A 14,206-nucleotide genomic window follows, 5' to 3' on the forward strand; every position below is an offset into this window, starting at 1 on the left:
GGAACGGCAATATGGTAAATCATGCGAAAATTATGGCACTCTGCGATGCGGTTAACTTTTCACCGGCTAATCGGCATGGGCTACTTTCTACTTCCCAAGCGCCAGCTGCATACCAACCGTCTAGGTTGGCTGCGAGATATTTCACGGTGACATATGGAAATGGGCAGACCTCATGCGGATGTAGAAATATAGTGCACTAACATGCCGTGCATACGGATTTTTTTCCAAAACTGAAAATGGACATCATTTCGACACCTCAACCAGGTCTTTTCCACAGGCCCGTAGGTAGATGTGTAGGTTTCGATGCCTGCATGGAAATTTGTCGCAATTTTGCTTGCAATTCAGCGGTCAACTCGACACACATAGGTCAACTGCGTTTAAATTACACTGCAAGCCCCTTCCCGATCGCGAAACCGGCGCGAGAAGGAAAGTGAGAATTTCGACCCTGAACGCGAATGGGCACGGTGGTGCGTGAAATATGGTACGTGATGAAATGTCGCTTCACTTTTTGCTGGACACACTTGCATGGGGGAACATCCGGGAGTGGTAGCAATCTGCGCAATGAATCAAACGAACGTTCTTCCTGTGTGAGGACATGTTTTTTGGGCAGCTAGTTTTGGACTGTTCGTCGCCGTGAGATCATCATTTTCGTACGTTGGTTATTGAAATGGGCCCCACACAGTACGATTAATTATTCATTCCTTCCTTGAAGCTTAATTGAATATTGTAATGTGTTTTCAAATGTTCTTTTCGATTTATATACTCCTGAACGTATACGTTTTTTTTTTGTTCGAATAAATGTGATGACATCCTCGTGAATTTTTGCGCGATGAATGACTTCATCGATTTATATACCAGCAGCTTGTGAGATTGATACATTAATCGATTAATCGATTTGAATGAAATTTTTCTCAACTTCACTCCATTGAAAAGCTAACTTCAAAAATAGTCATCACGTGAACTTTGGATTTTCGTTTAAATTAGATTCCTTGTCATCTATATTCCCCTATCTTCAATGGCAAATCTTTTCTAAATAAAACAAAAGCAAACAAACACCGATTATCAACTAAATCGGCTGTTCGCCAATCACGCGCCATTGAGCGAACCCCTCGTAATACACCACAACACGATTACGACCGTTGGTTGTAGCACGCGTTTATAGGTCACGAGAAATTAATTAAATCAAAACCAATCACTCGTGATCGTTTCGCGGGTGGCGTGTGGCCAAAGCCATTTTCTCGTCCAGCCTCTCACCCGCATGGCGCCTGTGCGAGCGTTTGAAGGCGGCGTGTTTTGGTACCGAAACTAACACGCCACTAATGTACGTTACATGATCGAACAAGGGTAGATGTTTTCGGGGGTTTTGCCCCTCATGTGTTGCCTTACCTTGTAATTGTTCAGGTGCCCCGTCGGAGGTTGGAAAACGGAAAGGAAAAACGGCTCACAAACGGCGTGCGTAACGCGCTTAATTCGATTGTCCTCCTATCTAAGCGCCAAACCGTTTTCGCCAAAACCGGATCGGTTTGTCAAGGTCCTGACCGCACAAAGCTCGAAAACGTCGAAAATGTCACTTCGTTTCACTTCACCTTCACCGGTGGTATTCTTATCTTATCAACATCGATTAGTTTTAAATAAATTGTGCTATCGCACACACCACTCGTGGACCTGTTACTTTGCCCCAAACCGATAGCATAGATTGATAAAAAGCCACTGTCTTCGATGTCAATAAAAGCACTTCATCAAATTCATCTTTGCTCTAAATATTGCTTAACGGAATGCTCCATCGCGGGCTTATAGGCGAATATACGTGGCACAGTTTTACACCCGAAAGACACATATTGCTATTCAGCGACAAACTACTCACTGGCGGGAGTGCATTAAAAATCGACTCGAAATTGCGTGCTACCAGCACCGTGGGTCACAACCGGGACACGTTTTGTATGGCGTACCGGAGTAATACGTTAACCGACACGCAACCACTGCCACGCTTGATTTAAACAGATGTTTAGCGCTCGACAATCATCATACAACTCATCATCATTTTGGGCCCTAGAATAGTCCACCCAGGTTACACCGGTGTACGCCGGGGTGTATGGTAGCAAATTTGTATGCCGGTGGTGCCCTCCCCACAAGCACTATGGTGTGGTTATCATCAGCTGGGAGGTCGAATTTGTTTAACTTGTGCGTACGGTGTCATTGGTGTCCTGATCCTTGATTCGAGATCATGGGATTTAGGAAAGATACATTGATATATTCAGTGCTTTATCATTGCAGGTTGATCATATTTTAATTTGTGTAAGGTTGATTTTTCCATCCTTTCGAAGGACATTTATTTATTAATTTTTACCGGTATGAGGTTTATTTGTTTATGTTTTAGGAAAAAAAATGTATAGCAAACTTTACGAATTTTCTGAGCGAGATGATTCGCCAGACCAGTGTGCATTCACCTTTTACCACAGTCCCTCGGATTTCCGACCACTATGTCGAGTGATTGTACGATGCCACGGGCACAATTACCCTCACGTGCGCCTATCAGCAGGAACGTTATGTACACCTGCTCCAAGTAGTGTGTAAACTCAAAAGCTCGACGTGAGTTTTTACAATTACTAACCACCGAGCGTAGGTTAGTAGTATGTAGCGGTCGCGCGAATGGTCTTTCGCTAGTATCGTTGCAAAAACGCACTTCACACGTGGACCGGTACAGTGTTTTTGGCTCGGACATGTCAACCATCCCTCAAAATTTGAGCTGCTGTAGTTATTCATCTAGCATAACCGTTCCATTCCCGGGCTGAAGCCAGCGTTTCGAAACCATACCTGCCTAAACCGAATTATATTACCGAAACTGGAGATCGTCTATATGAGATGTACTGAGAAACGGAGCGACCTATCGCTCGAGGACACGTTTCGCCACGCTGATTGGCCGTTGGATGCAATTTCAAACCTTCACCTAGCGCAATGCTGAAGATGCGCACGAACCACGCCGACACGAAAACATGGTCGACAATTTGCAGAAATTAATAGCTCCATTTCCAGCCCGACGGGCCCACCTCGCTGGGGGCATTCGTCTCAATTCGAGTGCAGCCAATCCGTTTTCACAATGCATTTAGCATTAAGGCAGATATTTTCCCGCCGCTTCAGATAGCGTGTATTTTTACGATGGAATGGAAAATTGGGGACCGACATGGAAGCATCGCACACGTTGTTATTGCAGTACATATAAATTGTTTTATAATTGCAATCTTGCGGGACTCTCGACGTCCATCGCATTTATGAATATCAAATGCCTGGACAAAGTGTTTTAGAGAGGATTTAGTAGGGTAGTATTGGACGAGCACTTTGTGCTCTTTTGAATAAAGTTCCTATTGCGGGTTTGCGTTAAGTAATCCCGAATATTCAGTTATTATTTGGAGCCATAATTCAAGCAGATAGGCACCTAGTTTTTTGATAAAAATATATTGTGCAACAAAAGCATAAAAAGAAAGGCAAAAGTTTTCCATTCAAGTTAAAGAATATGTTATACAACAAAATGAGAACGTTATATCAGCTATGTTACAATGTAAGAATTATTACCATTAAACTCAATTTTTTAACAACATAGTGATATAAAATACAACTTGATTTTTTCAGTTGTTAAATTTATTACTAGAAGCATTTCCGGCTATTCTCAGCAAAATGAACTAAATTGAATGCACCTTTGTTGCAATAAGGAGTTTGAATAAATATATAAATATTGTTTATTACTTACTAATGATACAGAGTTTCATACATGTGTTACATTAATGTATTTTATTTTGAAATTATCTTCCGTTTTTTAACATTATAAATGGTTTAGGTACAACACCAAACGATTTCTACTATTTATTAGCAACGTTTAAAATTTCGAAAAGGTAGATCGATAGCCCACCGGTTGAAATGACATGTAATGTCATTTTAATGTCGATATAGAAGTAGCCAGGTGGGACAAGTAATGATTTTCATATTTTTCAGCTTTTTGGTTTGAAAAAAATTCAAAATAATTTGAGCTGGATTACTGGTATTACTGTAAATGTGGCTATGAGCTACAAATTAGGCTTATGACTCACAATTCCCTCATTAAAATTGACCTAGAATCGATACATTGCATAAGTCTGAGTTCTGTGGCTGCATATACTTAATCTGTAGGGGCTGTTCGTAGATGTTCTCACTCATCTCAGGGGATCATCCGTAGTGATTTTTGCAAAGGTGGTCAGGAGAATGAAATAACAGTACTTATTTTTAAATATAACCAGCTTAATTACTTCTGCGGCTCTCTTTTTAGTGTGCGGTGTGTAGGTTTGCTCTAAGCAATGAAAATCATCAAAACAGTCAACATGACAGTAGCCATATGACAACAAACCGATTACGTGGAGGTGAAAACAAAACGGTGTATGAACGGTGTTTAGTTTAATTAAATTTATTCCATGAAAACATTCCCATTTGCTGGAAAGTAGAGTTTAAGCTAAAAGTGATACCATGTCCGCGGATCGTAAACCCACGGATTCCGTGCTGACACGTGTGAAGTTCCCGCTGTATGCCATCGAAATGCTTACCAGCCGACACGTCCTGGTAGCTGGCGGTGGTGGAGCCTCGAAAACTGGAGTAGCAAATGGATTTGTAAGTGTAAATCGTGCGCATAATTTCAGCTTTACGAACTCTTACTCTGGATGGATTGCTTTTTTAGGAGATTTATGAAATCTACCATGACGGCGAAAAGTACATCGCGAACGAGGTAATAAGGCACGAAACTGGCCCAACGGTGGTGATGAACTGTGCAATCAAGAACGATGAAAAACGGACACTACTGATGGCCGGTCAGGAGAGCCACTGCCAAATGTATCTTGTGAATACTGTGATCGATTCCGGAGAATATCAGCCCGCAACGGTTCCTCCGAATAAGTCTGAATCCGATGGTTTGCGTAAGCGAAGAAGCGTATCCCAGCAACGATCGTTTACTTCAACCGCACCGCCTTTACCGTCGACAAATCCTGATGCGGGACCAAAGAAATCTGACGGTGATCAACCGAGCCCAACGAACCGGAGACAAATCCGTTTCGAGATCAAAACGGCTGACTCGGTGCAGACGGACTTCACCGAGGCGGAACCACTGCAACGGGTTGTGCGGATCAGCCCGAACGGGCGATTGATGGCCACGGGTGGCATGGATGGACATTTGCGCGTATGGAACTTTCCCAAGATGACGATCACCTCGGACATTGCGGCGCACACAAAGGAGATCGACGATCTGGACTTCAGTCCGGACAGCAAACACATCGTGTCGATCGCGAAGGACGGCCTTGGCGTCATCTGGTCGATCAATCCGGACAAGGAGTCGAAGAAGCTGAGTTGGAACTCACCGGCCAACTGTCGCTACTTGCTGAAACGTTGCCGGTACGGTCTGGTCGAGGGGCAGAAGGACAAATTTCGGCTATTCACGCTTGCTAATCCATTCGCCAAGTCGGGCAAGGCGAAGGGTCTGTTGCAGCAATGGGACCCGGAAGCTGGTCGGCTGATGAGCGTGGTTGAGATCGACGAGTCGCTAGCTGCGCTGGCGGTGCGAGACGACGGCCGTTTTGTGGCGATCGGTACCATGTTTAGCGGTTCGGTATCGATCTACATCGCTTTCAGCATGCAGCGAGTACTACACGTTCCGAATGCGCACGCTATGTTCGTGACAGGTTTGGAGTTCTTGCCAGTTACCAACTTTGACGGTCCGTCGATAACCAGCAACACCGAGGCTGCCGTGTTGTCTATCTCTGTCGACAATCGGATCTGTGTTCACAGCTTACCCTATCGACGTAAGTGGAGAAGAACCCACAGAAAAGCTGAATAGCGAGAAACTCTTTTCATTGTGATGTATGCCTCTTTTCTTTTTAGATTCACTGCCAGCGTGGGTAGCTATCATTGCAATCATCTGCATACTGTTCCTCACGTTCTGTTTCTGCTCATATGTTGGGTTGTAGCCTTAAAAATACTTATGATAACCCAAAAAAAGTCAGCTGGAAACTAACGGAAACACTTGAAACCGATCTGATCATAGCCAGCAGGAGAGGGATAAAAATAGCATTTTAAGCACCAATCAGGCAACCTGGAAGGAAGTGCAGGCAATAGGGGTTTTCAAAAACAACGCACCGAAGCACATGTCGTATTATAGTTTATGTAGCTGTTTTTTTGTTTGTTTCAAGCTTGTGGTAAATCTAATTTATTTGACACATAGCATTGTACAGAGATAGAATATGGATAAATAATAAACAATGTTACTCACAGTTAAAAGAAAAAACATGAACATAGTGTGATCATTCTTTGTTGTCTGCCAGGAAATGTTAATCCCCCTGGATAAAAAAGGGAAATCGAGCTAAGCAATGTGTAGAGTAATTTATTTTAAAAACTACACGCAAGTTGTATTTTAATTTACCGTGAGAGTACATACAACTTTTCCAATAGTTTTGAATCGCGAAGTATACTTCTTTTATTCATCAAGCGGAAGTTTAATCCTTCTTTGTTTTACGGCAATATCTGCATGGCACTTTTTCCTGCTTCCAGTCAAGGACCAACGACCGATCGGTACGTTTGAAATTGATCAGCTGTGAAGGCCAAAGCCTGCAGCACACAGTGGGAGAAAAGATTGATGGGTTCATCTTATTTCCTCAAAACATCATACAAAATGATATTTTTCCTTCCAGCAAAAATATAAATTCATAAAATGCTGCTTATAACTTCATAACCGCATCTCTATGAATAAAAGTAAAAAATGTCCACCAGTGCGTTCTATGCTTTCCCAGTGTGCGATTCCGCCGTAGGAGCATCGCAGCAACCGTCATTCGAGCAACCGTTTATATTCGGACAATAGGTGCAGGATAGGTTTTAATTCAAACTGAAATCGCACAACGAGCGCAAGTGTGTCTGAATTTTGCTGTGTTCCGTTGTTCTCGTCCTGTTCACATTGTTCGTGGGTGAAGTTTTAACGCATTAAAAACGAAGTGATAACGCTATTATACATCAAATTTTAGCAGTCGTTTTTGCTGGTCAAACTATTTCGTGCCAAAAAGGGTGAGTACCATCAAAGCGTGAGTCTTCTCGAAAGCACCTTTTGTTCGATTAGAACAGTAAGGAGCGCCGCGCAAAACGTTAGGTGCCTGCCCTAAAATAACGTGTCGCGACGTGTTACCGAGAACAAAAGGAAACAAAAATGACGTCGCAATTTTTTGGGGCCTCATTGCTTTATGCCCTTTTCCTACATGCTTCAGTTTTCGGTAGAACCAAATGGCCGGATTCGCTCTTTCGCTCATCCTGCTACGCGATCGTACGAGCAACGGGTTGCTTTTGTTTCGTTCTCTCCCTGCTGGAATCGCATTGCATATGGCGGATTCTGGTTCACTTTCACGGAAGAACAAACGCTTTCAAAGGGGAATGACGGATTATTTGTTGCTGCTGCCCGTGGCTGTCGGTCACCAGCTGTGTAGTTGGTTTATCGAGGGTGCATCTTGTTTGTTCTACGCACTGCGCATTATCTGTGGCAGCAAACTGTGGTAAAAGTTGCGGTAATTGTAAGATCCAGTGTGCTCACGGAATACGTGCAGTTTAATCTCTCGCGGATCATTTGATTCCATCTTTGTTACGGCGTCTATTGGCTTACTTCACGGTAATGTATCTAATTATCGCAGGCGTATTTAATTTAGAAAAAAACGAAAGGAAACACTATTCAGGAGACCATACTCCCTGATATTTCAAATATCCCGTTTGTCATTCATTTTTGTGACACGCCAAATCATCAAAAAAAATATTTTATTTTCTCCTGAAATCTTGTTCCGGCTTCCCTTCTTCTTCTATTGTGCGTAGTAGTAGTGTTACAGTAGAGAGTACACCTTACCAGATTAGGTAGAAATCTTAGGGGCGTGTATTGCAATTACGATAAGTAAGGTTATTAAATTTACCTATCGTAATTGCGATCAATTTTCCCCTTATCTGCCGATCGTTAAGTGCCATCGATGTAGCGCTTCCTGTCCTACCCCGTCCGACCACTTTTGCTATCTCTCGAGCAGCAGCAGGATGCTTCAAGATGCAACCCGCCAAGGCGACATTGCCCCCTTAAACTTGCACTTTCTTTCGCGCCGCGGCTGGAAATTCTGGTTTTGTACGCATAAAAGGAAATCGAACGACAGCGAGAGAGAGAGAGAGAGAGAGAGAGAGAGAGAGAGAGAGAGAGAAGACCCCACTTCCATGTTGGGTCGGCGCTTCACCACACAAGCATCATCAGCAAACACAGGCAACAAACGGCAATGGCTCGATGGAACTGCACTGTTTTCTTTTCTGGCGTCTGGCTGCAGTCTGGCCCCCGCAAAGTCGCATGAGTCACGGCTACCGGAGGTGCTTTCCCGCATTTGCCAAAGGCTTAGTATTCACGTTCAGTGCGCCTGAGTTTACTCGATCGGACGAAGGGAGTGTTAGGTTCCGTCGGGACAAAGACGACACCCCGGCGATGCCTCGAGGCATTCGAGTTTAAATGACTGTTTTTGTCTTCCTTTTCCAATCGTGCCCATCGTAGCAGTTCTTTGGCCCTGCGATCTTGCAGATCGACATCAAATCGTGCATGTCGTTGCCTTCCGTCCCTTCCACGACGTGTGCTGGTCAAGTCGAGTTGGAAATAGGACCGGTTGGCTGACTGGCACCAAGCAAAGGGAAGAGTAGCCCACGCAGATCGCAGTTCAGTCGTGTCAGTCTTCTTGTTTCGCGATCGCATGCCGAGAGCCGTCGATTGGCTTCGCACGAGCCATGCTTCCATCTCGGGGCAATTCATCTCGTTGCTAGCGAAAAAGGAACTCCCTCACTAAAAAGCTTACCCTCCAATCAAGCACTGCGGGAAGGATGGTGAACGGCCATAAAAACACCGTCCGACAATGGCGATGGGACCATATTTGGGATTAATATTTCTTCTTCCGCCTGCCTGAAGGAGAAGCTGATGGTGGTCTGCTACGATCGCGAACCCAGAAGATGGGCTTTATTTTGAGGTTCTCCTTTGTCCACCCATTTCTAGAGATTCCATCGGCGCTTTCCCTAGATGCTGGCTTCCTTTCGATTTCGATCCTGCTAATGTATTTCGCGCAGATGTCTCATAAATTTCACTTCTGCATTATATTTCCGTCTGCGATCGACTTGATCTCATTGGTTCAGTTTGCTTACCCCTTCTGCGTTTCGTATCTCTTTCAGGGTTAAAATCTGTGTGTGCTTGTCCGTCTATCCGAGGTTCGAACGAAGCGTATCGAGAGCTCGTTGAAAGGACGGCAGATCGCAACAACGTACGTAGTACATCTGTAAATTGTCCCGCACTCTCCTGTCGCTTGCAACAAACCACAACCTCTCTCAACGCCTACACCTTCAAGATGTCGGCCGAACAAGCGAATCTATCCAGCGCCGAAGGTAAGTGCACGCCACGCCGGTACTTTTGTGCCTTGATTATCTTATTGATTTTAGTCCACGGTAAGAAATATTTATTCGCATTAATTATCGCGAAACCCTGATCGCGCTGCGTGCGAGAAACGACGTAGCAACGATGGTGCCCTCGGAGGGAGGTTGCCTTTGTCGGATGGACTCTGACACGGCAGGCAAACAGCATGAGGAAGTGATTCTTTTGCTGCATTGGGCCTCTTCTGCCCACGTGCAATGACGGCTTTCTGGTATAAAGGAACACGATACCTTTAACATCCGTTTGCCTTTTTTCGCGATCCTTCCTGTGGTTGAGGGAAATGAATAGCTAAGCTTTGTTAGCGTGCAAGATTGCGTGTTAACCTAACCACGAAGTTTGAATTTCATCTTCGATCTGCGCTGGGTTTTTAGTCGACATTTGAATGTGTTTTTCGTAGGAGCGCATGTTTGATTGATTTCACACCGTTGGCTCCAACATTTCTTTTCTCCGGTTCCTTATTAGGAATGTGCTAGAAAGTAGTTTACGTAGGAATACGTTTTTTGAATGTCTTTCCATCCAGTGGTTGAACCCACCTACTTGGTTGCCCACATTATACGATTGGGTCAAGCATAACCTTGTTTGCGGAATAGCCAGTTGTACGTAAGTGAATCATTCCCTTAATAAATGGGTAAAAAAATTTGGGTCCGAATATTTTTTTAATATAATGTGCGCTGGTTACCTAAGCAATACGAAAGCGAAGACAAATTAAGAGACAAAATGCTTTATGCCGAGTGCATTTACGATAAATCGTTCGAAGCCATCTATAGATTTGTTTCATGTTCAATTAGTCAAATGAGTTCTTCAAAATCAAAGCTTTCCCGATAATAGTCCATTCTCTGTCCTTTTAGCAACCAGTAGATTGCGTGACCATAAACCGATTATTTCGAAATGTTATTACAGACCCTTCAACAAGATGCTATCTAAATCAATTATGTGTGATTCCTTCGAAGCACCAAAAGGAATTATCTTTTGCGAAGAACAAACACCGACTTAAGCAGATGGTTTAATTTACTCGAGCCTTCGCACTTTCGTTTGGCCGTGGCATCATCCTGCACGTGCCGCGGTAGTTGTCCGTAATGTACACAAATCCAAAAACGCGCCTCCATGAAAGGGATAAAACCTCGGGATACGGTTCGTCGGGGGTCTCCTTTGTCGAGCCTCATTAGTATTATCGCGGTGGGCTCGTTAGGTGTGATTGAGCTGGCAAAAGGGAAGTGCGTGCTAAATTATGCGCCGTAAAGGTAAGGTACCGGTGGCGCGTAGCGATGGCAGATTTTGTTAGGTGGCTAAAGAACGAACGTCTGAGCAGGAAGAATATAAACATACAAGAAAAAGAGTGTGACCTTTTTATGTGAAATTCGGCGGGGTTTCATAATGGGGCAAGGTCGTCTCCCAAACGATTAAGCCCTTTTTTGAGGGTGGATTTGTTTGCCAAATAAACAAAACCACTGCATCAAGCCTTGATTGGATGGTAACACGGATTAGAAAAGCTGTGGATTAAATTAAAATCAATTTGTTATCCGATTGTATATTCCATAGATTCATTCTATAAGTGTACATTTTGCTAGTCTTTATCACCGATCAGAAAGATTATCTGGCAAGTGTAAACTTTCGACCCGATTACCTCGTCACAAGATGAGCGGTTTCACCGAAGGGTGAGCATCAAACGTTCAATTAATACATTCCACACACCATCATCATCGAGCTCTGGGGCGTTATCTTAACGCTGCATCTTGACTGGCGGTTTTCGGGAGATTTTTTGCATCACCTTGGCTGAACCCTCCCGGGCATGATACAAATCGATACGCCTCTCGATAACATTAGCCGCCTGCTCAGCATTTTCTTTTTCTCGGGTCACCCATGGCAGCGAGGAAAATGTTAGCTACGTTTAGCGACAGTTTTCGTTTCTTTTTTTTTCTGTCGCGCTTTCCTTCTCCGTTTCTCTTTCTCTGCTTTCTCTGTCTCACAGCTGGGGGAGCACGTTTGAAACTCACGTCACGCATAATCAGCAGCGCGGCAGCATTGGCGAAGAAACAATGGCAGTGTTATTGGTCATAAAAAAGGCATGATCATGATGCGAAACGGGAGCGCGTGGCTCCACGGGAGGAAGCAGGATGACGCGGGTTTGCGGCGTCTCCACGTGAAAAAAAGGGTCGTTTATGGAAAAAGGTGTGGGTCTTGGTTATAATCGAGATGTATTGGGCAGGTCTTCACGAAGAGGCTTGCCCAGCGACAAGAGGCTCGTCTTGTGTGCTGGTGTTTGCTTGTAGGGCTAGTAACTGGAAAGGCGTAACCAACCAACGCCTATTTTTTCTCCTGTTTCCTAACCTTAAATTGTAAGAGATGATCTGAAGGGTGGTTCTTGTGACATCATTCTTACAACTTGATTTTTAGATGGTTTGATTTTTGTTTAAGAGAAAGGATGCCACTTTTCCCATGATGATGCCTGATGAGGGTCGAATCAAAAGCAATTTGTGATGTTTAAAACAGTGACTATTCATGCTAGACAAGAAGAGACCTGTCGTTCTTTCGAAACTGGATATATTTTCTTTATTGATTTACGCCGTACGAAAAATTATCTAAATTTCAAGATAGCAACAGTATTATGTTAGTTTATGGTGTTGTAAATTAATAGTATTGTCGATCAATTATTCCTGAAAAAAACAATGTAAAATTTTTTGTTCGATCTGTATACATTCTTTAATTTGCTACATGCCTCGGTGCGATGGCCAAGCAGGCCACTTCCCTTCAGCTTTTACGCATACACCATGTTGTTATGTTAAATGTTGGCGACGACATGGTGCGATTGTCGTCACTTATCTGCACGCGATAGTCGTGTTGGGTGTTAGGATGGCCATTGTCCTTAGCCATTGGTCTGATTTTAACAAACCTTTCCGATTTGTTTGTTTGACTCTAACGTAGACTCTTATGTTTTATTTGTTTCTACTATGAAAAATGATATGTTAGTTCTTTTGCTTGTATCGTCTTTTTTTATTTGTTCTCTCCAACGATTACACATTCGTGAAACGAAAATGGCAGAAGCATAAACTGCCTGCCCGCGTGACTTCGTCGCTTGTCCAGCATTACATAAATGCATTTTTCAACGTTGCAAACGCCGGACGTTGTCCTTATTCTGAAAGATGGTCATTGGAACGGCAGAAATGGAAATGCAAGTGGTGCGCGCCAGAGTTCTAATAATATGGTATGGCGACGTGTGGTATGGCGTCGACCCAGTCCTGTTTGCATGAAGTATTGAACCGTCCGTCGGTGACCGACTGGCACCAAAGGTTTTTACATTTTTTTCACTTCATATGTTCTTGATTCCATGTTCCATGTCAGCAGGATCTTTGCGAATATAAAAAACATTACATTTGTAGCTAGTAGTTCTTTAATTTGTTAAAATGTGTTTAATTCTAACAATGCATCAGTCAGTCGAGAGAGGGGAGTGCAATGAAACTAAACTAGATTATTCTTTGTTAGTTTGTGAAAATGTTTGAAATGTTTGAAACAAAACGTTTTCAAACAAAGATTTTCCATCGCCAGAAAAATCTTCTCCGACATCAACAAGCTGCCGGGAGCTGCATCCGCATCAGGAGGAAGTGTTTCCCCATCGGGCTGAAACGGCCAAAGAGAACGGTCTCTGAACCTCCTTCTCCTCGTTCCTTCACCGTCACCTCCGCACCTGTCTGAGTAGCAGATTGGGCCGATTGGGGGTACTTCAAAAACCGGCCCGCTGTCGGGGTTTGTTTTTTTGTTTGCTGTGCTGTTTACGAGCGTTTACCTTATAACGCGACAGCAATCTGCCCCTTCCAGGCGTGTGAGTGTGAATCATAGGGATATGGCAGCTTTTCCTGCCGTCACATGCCGGTGTAGAAAGCTCGTCCTGCGCACAGACAACACGCACTAAAACCACTTCATGCGCCTCCGTTTGGTGCTAGTGTTGGTGGCAAATTTACGTTTGGGAACGTTAGGATATCGATCGATTTTCCATCGCGTTTCACGATGAGTTTTGTGTGTCCTTCGGGTGGGAAAGGTGCACGCTTATGCCTGAGGCTGCCGCCGGACAGTGATAGAGACTTTGGGCGAGACAAGCGCGTTCGGGTTTCGATTTTCCACATCCCGAAGTCGCATGAATGCTGTCAGTTTTCCGATCTAGTGAAACTCGCTGCTTTAAGATTCCTTCGCCTACAAGCACATTCGTGAACGGCTGTAGTCCTGTTTTAGACGCCGATCCGTTTGGGTAACTTTACTGAGGTTAGTCAATGAATAGCAGAACTGCGTAGAGTTTTTCGTTCAAGTAGTGAACTAGGATATGTGCAAGGAAGAGAGACAGAGAGAGAGAGAGGGAAAGCGAAAAAAAACGAAATTTGTAATACAGGAAAAAATAATGAAGAACTAGAAAAGAGACATAGCGCTGTGGAAAAGTACGAGGACATTGGTGTATAAGTATATCAAATACGTAGAGCAGCAAGTTTTGGAGAGATTGTATTTTATATTACTCATATTGCTGCATATGTTTGCCTGTGGATATATTTATGTACGAGTGTATTACGAGTAATAACAATATGTATTTTTTATTTGCAAAAAAAATAAAGAAGCGTATGATGTCGTGTTAGTGCTCCATCAATAATTTAAATCACAAACATAGTGGTTAAACATTTTAAGAGCTTCTTTGCAATGTATTATTTTTGGAGGATTTTTTTTTTGAGACGGTCAGCTCAGCGACGA

The 14,206-nt window shown here is 43.6% G+C and overlaps 2 protein-coding genes across 2 annotated transcripts in view; both read left to right on the plus strand.

The window, feature by feature from the left end:
- Nucleotides 1-4,491: 4,491 nt before the first annotated feature.
- On the plus strand, nt 4,492-6,282 carry LOC128723534 (prolactin regulatory element-binding protein). The gene is made up of 3 exons (XM_053817287.1): nt 4,492-4,632; nt 4,700-5,813; nt 5,893-6,282. The coding sequence occupies exons 1-3, from the start codon at nt 4,492-4,494 to the stop codon at nt 5,976-5,978; spliced, it is 1,341 nt and encodes a 446-aa protein (XP_053673262.1). The 3' UTR covers nt 5,979-6,282.
- A 3,023-nt stretch (nt 6,283-9,305) lies between these two features.
- Nucleotides 9,306-14,206, plus strand: part of LOC128726292 (stathmin-1-A) — a 30,655-nt gene continuing 25,754 nt past the window's right edge. Inside the window, exon 1 of the mRNA XM_053820093.1 lies at nt 9,306-9,432. Within this exon, the coding sequence (XP_053676068.1) occupies nt 9,396-9,432 (37 nt within the window). The 5' untranslated portion in view covers nt 9,306-9,395. The remainder of the gene's footprint in view (nt 9,433-14,206) is intronic.

The sequence above is a fragment of the Anopheles nili genome, chromosome 3, assembly GCF_943737925.1.
Source record: "Anopheles nili chromosome 3, idAnoNiliSN_F5_01, whole genome shotgun sequence".
Classification (NCBI taxonomy): Eukaryota; Metazoa; Arthropoda; class Insecta; order Diptera; family Culicidae; genus Anopheles; species Anopheles nili.